Below are 4,559 nucleotides of genomic sequence, written 5' to 3' on the forward strand. Positions count from 1 at the left end.
TTAATTAACGTGGCCTCCCGTTGTATTGCAGGTTCGCCTTTACGACAGCGCCACCCCGCGGCGGAGGCCGGTACTGCAGGTGTCCTATGGGGAAGGGCCATTAACGGCGCTGGCCTTGGTGCCGGGGGGGACGTGAGTTAATTAGCGTTAATTAGTTAATTAGCATGGGGGTAATTAGGTAATGAGGTGGGTAATGAGGTTGTTAGTGAGGTGGTTAATTAGTTGATGGGGTTGGGGAGGGTGTAGGGTAATATGAGGGGTATTAAAGGGGGGGTGAGTGGGGGTTAATTAATGGGGGTTAATTAGTGTAATTAGTGTAATTAATTAATGGGGTAATTAGGGTTGGGGGAGAATGGGAAGGAGGTGTGGGGGTTAATTAATGGGGTAATTGATTAATGGGGTAATTAATGGGGTAATTAATGGGGTAATTAGGGTTGAAAGGCGGTAATGGGAGGGAGGGGGGGTTAATTAATGGGGTAATTAGAGGGGGTTAATTAATGAGGGGGTTATTTAATTAGCCGAGGGGTTAATTAGTAATTAAGGGGTAATTAAGAGAGAGGGTTGAGGGGTTAATTAGGGGGGAGGTGATGGGGGGGTGTTAATTGCTAGGGGGTTAATTAGGGGTTAATTAATTAGGGGTTAATTAATTAACGGAGTCATTAATTAACGCAGGTCGGTTGTGGTCGGCAGCGCCAGAGGGGAGATGGCGGTGATTGACATGAGGCAGGGTAGGTCCTGGAAGGGAAAAGGGGGGGGAATTGGGTTGGGAAGGTCCTGGAAGGGCACAAAATGGGTTGGGAAGGTCCTGGAAGGTCCGAGAACTACATGAATTGGATTGAAAAGGTCCTGGAAGGTCACAAAGTGGGTTGAATTGGGTTGGGAAGGTCCTGGAAGGGCACAGAGTAACATGAAATTGGACTCAAAAGGTCCTGGAAGGTCACAAAATGGGTTGAATAGGATTCAAAAGGTCCTGGAAGGTCCCAGAACCACATGAAATGGATTCAAAGGGTCCTGGAAGGGCACAGAATGGGTTGAATAGGATTCAGAAGGTCCTGGCAGGTCACAAAATGGCTTTAAATTGGATTGAAAAGGTCCTGGAAGGGCAAAGAATGGGTTGAATTGGGTTGGGAAGGTCCTGGAAGGGCACAGAACCACATGGATTGGATTCAGAAGGTCCTGGAAGGGCACAAAATGGGTTGGAAAGGTCCTGGAAGGTCACAAAATGGGTTGAATTGGATTGTAAAGGTCCTGGAAGGTCACAAGATAGGTTTAAATTGGATTGGGAAGGTCCTGGAAGGGCACAAAATGGGTTGAATTGGATTCTAAAGGTCCTGGAAGGTCACAAAATGGCTTTAAATTGGACTCAAAAGGTCCTGGAAGGTCACAAAATGGGTTGGGAAGGTCCTGGAAGGTCACAGAACAACATGGATTGGACTCAAAAGGTCGTGGAAGGTCACAAGATAGGTTGAATTGGATTCTAAAGGTCCTGGAAGGTCCCAGAACCACATGAAATGGATTCAAAGGGTCCTGGAAGGGCACAGAATGGGTTTAATTGGGTAGGGAAGGTCCTGGAAGGGCACAGAATGGGTTGAATAGGATTCAAAAGGTCCTGGCAGGTCACAAAATGGCTTTAAATTGGATTCTGAAGGTCCTGGAAGGTCACAAAATGGGTTGAATTGGATTCTAAAGGTCCTGGAAGGGAACAAAATGGCTTTAAATTGGACTCAAAAGGTCCTGGCAGGTCACAAAATGGCTTTAAATAGGATTGTAAAGGTCCTGGCAGGTCCCATCTCCCTTGTTCCCATAGGCCGCCTATTGAGGTCCCTTCGTGGCTGCGCTGGCTCCATCCGGTCCCTTCAGTGTCACCCGTCGCTGCCCGTTGTCGCGTCCTGCGGCCTCGACCGGTTCCTGCGTGTGCACAGCCTGCAGGACAAGAGCATCATGCACAAGGTGCTGGCCCTTTAAATACACCCCATACCATTAATGGGGTCACTGGCCCTTTAAATACACCCCCATACCATAATATGGGGGCACTGGCCCTTTAAATACACCCCCATACCATATAATGGGGGTCCCCATACCATAAAATGGGGGCGCTGGCCCTTTAAATACACCCCCATACCATAATATGGGGGCACTGGCCCTTTAAATCCCTCCCCATCCACAGCCTGAAGGACAAGAGCCTCATACACAAGGTGCTGGCCCTTTAAATACCCCCATACCATTAAATAGGGTTGCTGGCCCTTTAAATACACCCCCCATACCATTAATGGGGGCACTGGCCCTTTAAATCACCCCCCCATACCATTAATGGGGTCACTGGCCCTTTAAATACCCCCCCATACCATTAAATGGGGGTGCTGGCCCTTTAAATACACCCCCATACCATTAATGGGGGTGCTGGCCCTTTAAATACACCCCCATACCATTAATGGGGGCACTGGCCCTTTAAATCCCCCCCAATAATAAATGGGGTTTCTGGCCCTTTAAATCACCCCCCATACTATAAAATAGGGTTACTGGCCCTTTAAATCCCCCCCCCTTCCACAGCCTGCAGGACAAGAGCATCATGCACAAGGTGCTGGCCCTTTAAATACACCCCCATACCATTAATGGGGGTGCTGGCCCTTTAAATACAGCCCCATACCATATTATGGGGGCGCTGGCCCTTTAAATACCCCCCCCATACCATTAATGGGGTCACTGGCCCTTTAAATCCCCCCCCCTTCCACAGCCTGGAGGACAAGAGCATCATGCACAAGGTGCTGGCCCTTTAAATCACCCCCTCATACCATTAATGGGGTACCTGGCCCTTTAAATACACCCCCATACCATAAAATGGGGGCGCTGGCCCTTTAAATCCCTCCCCATCCACAGCCTGAAGGACAAGAGCCTCAAACACAAGGTGCTGGCCCTTTAAATACCCCCCCCCATGCCATTAATGGGGTCACTGGCCCTTTAAATACACCGCCCAATAATAAATGGGGGCACTGGCCCTTTAAATCCCCCCCAATAATAAATGGGGGCACTGGCCCTTTAAATCCCCCCCAATAATAAATGGGGNACTGGCCCTTTAAATCCCCCCCAATAATAAATGGGGGCACTGGCCCTTTAAATCCCCCCCCTTCCACAGCCTGAAGGACAAGGGCCTCAAACACAAGGTGCTGGCCCTTTAAATACCCCCATACCATTAAATAGGGTCACTGGCCCTTTAAATACACCCCCCAATAATAAATGGGGTCACTGGCCCTTTAAATACCCCCCATATCATAAAATGGGGGCACTGGCCCTTTAAATACACCCCCCCAATAATAAATGGGGGCACTGGCCCTTTAAATCCCCCCCCCCATCCACAGCCTGCAGGACAAGAGCATCATGCACAAGGTGCTGGCCCTTTAAATACCCCCATACCATTAATGGGGTCACTGGCCCTTTAAATCCCTCCCCATCCACAGCCTGGAGGACAAGAGCCTCAAACACAAGGTGCTGGCCCTTTAAATACCCCCCCATACCATTAATGGGGTCACTGGCCCTTTAAATACACCCCATACCATTAATGGGGGCGCTGGCCCTTTAAATACACCCCCATACCATTAATGGGGGCACTGGCCCTTTAAATCCCTCCCCATCCACAGCCTGAAGGACAAGAGCCTCATGCACAAGGTGCTGGCCCTTTAAATACACCCCATACCATTAATGGGGTCATTGGCCCTTTAAATACACTCTCACCCCAATAAATGGGGGTGCTGGCCCTTTAAATGCCCCCCCCAATAATAAATGGGGTCACTGGCCCTTTAAATCCCCCCCCCCCATACCATTAATGGGGGCACTGGCCCTTTAAATCCCTCCCCATCCACAGCCTGAAGGACAAGAGCATCATACACAAGGTGCTGGCCCTTTAAATACACCCCCCCAATAATAAATGGGGGCACTGGCCCTTTAAATACCCCCCATATCATAAAATGGGGTCGCTGGCCCTTTAAATCCCCCCCCACCATAATAAATGGGGTCTCTGGCCCTATAAATCCCCCCGCCCACAATAAATGGGGTCTCTGGCCCTTTAAATCCCCCCGCCCACAATAAAATGGGGTCACTGGCCCTTTAAATCCCTCCCACCCCCATAATAAATGGGGGCACTGTCCCTTTAAATCCCCCCCCTCTCTATTCTCTATCCAGGTCTACCTGAAGTCCCGCCTGAACTGCCTCTTGTTAAGCAGCTGCCAGGACCTGCTGGTAAGGGGGGGGGGGGGGAAGGTCCTGGAAGGGCAAAAAGAACCAAAGAATGGGGTTGGGAAGGTCCTGGAAGGTCATAAAATGGATTGGGTTGGGTTGGAAAGGTCCTTGAAGGGCATTGAATGGGTTGGATTGGGTTGGAAAGGTCCTGGAAGGTCCCAGGTTGGATTGGGTTGGGTTGGGAAGGTCCTGGAAGGTCAAAGAACCAAAGAATGGGGTTGGAAAGGTCCTGGAAGGGCAAAGGATTGTGACTTGGGTTGGGTTGGAAGGGTCCTTGAAGGGCATTGAATGGGTTGGGTTGGGTTGGGAAGGTCCTGGAAGGTCAA

The 4,559-nt window shown here is 50.1% G+C and overlaps 1 protein-coding gene across 1 annotated transcript in view; it reads left to right on the forward strand.

Annotated features, from left to right (window-relative positions):
- The window catches only part of WDR74 (WD repeat domain 74), an 11,627-nt gene that overhangs the window by 5,049 nt on the left and 2,019 nt on the right, over positions 1 to 4,559 (forward strand). Inside the window, exons 4-7 of the mRNA XM_015850989.1 lie at positions 16 to 132; positions 673 to 728; positions 1,808 to 1,950; positions 4,177 to 4,233. Coding sequence (XP_015706475.1) covers positions 16 to 132; positions 673 to 728; positions 1,808 to 1,950; positions 4,177 to 4,233 — 373 coding nt within the window. The remainder of the gene's footprint in view (positions 1 to 15; positions 133 to 672; positions 729 to 1,807; positions 1,951 to 4,176; positions 4,234 to 4,559) is intronic.

Source organism: Coturnix japonica, unplaced genomic scaffold (genome assembly GCF_001577835.2).
Source record: "Coturnix japonica isolate 7356 unplaced genomic scaffold, Coturnix japonica 2.1 chrUnrandom618, whole genome shotgun sequence".
Lineage (NCBI taxonomy): Eukaryota > Metazoa > Chordata > Aves > Galliformes > Phasianidae > Coturnix > Coturnix japonica.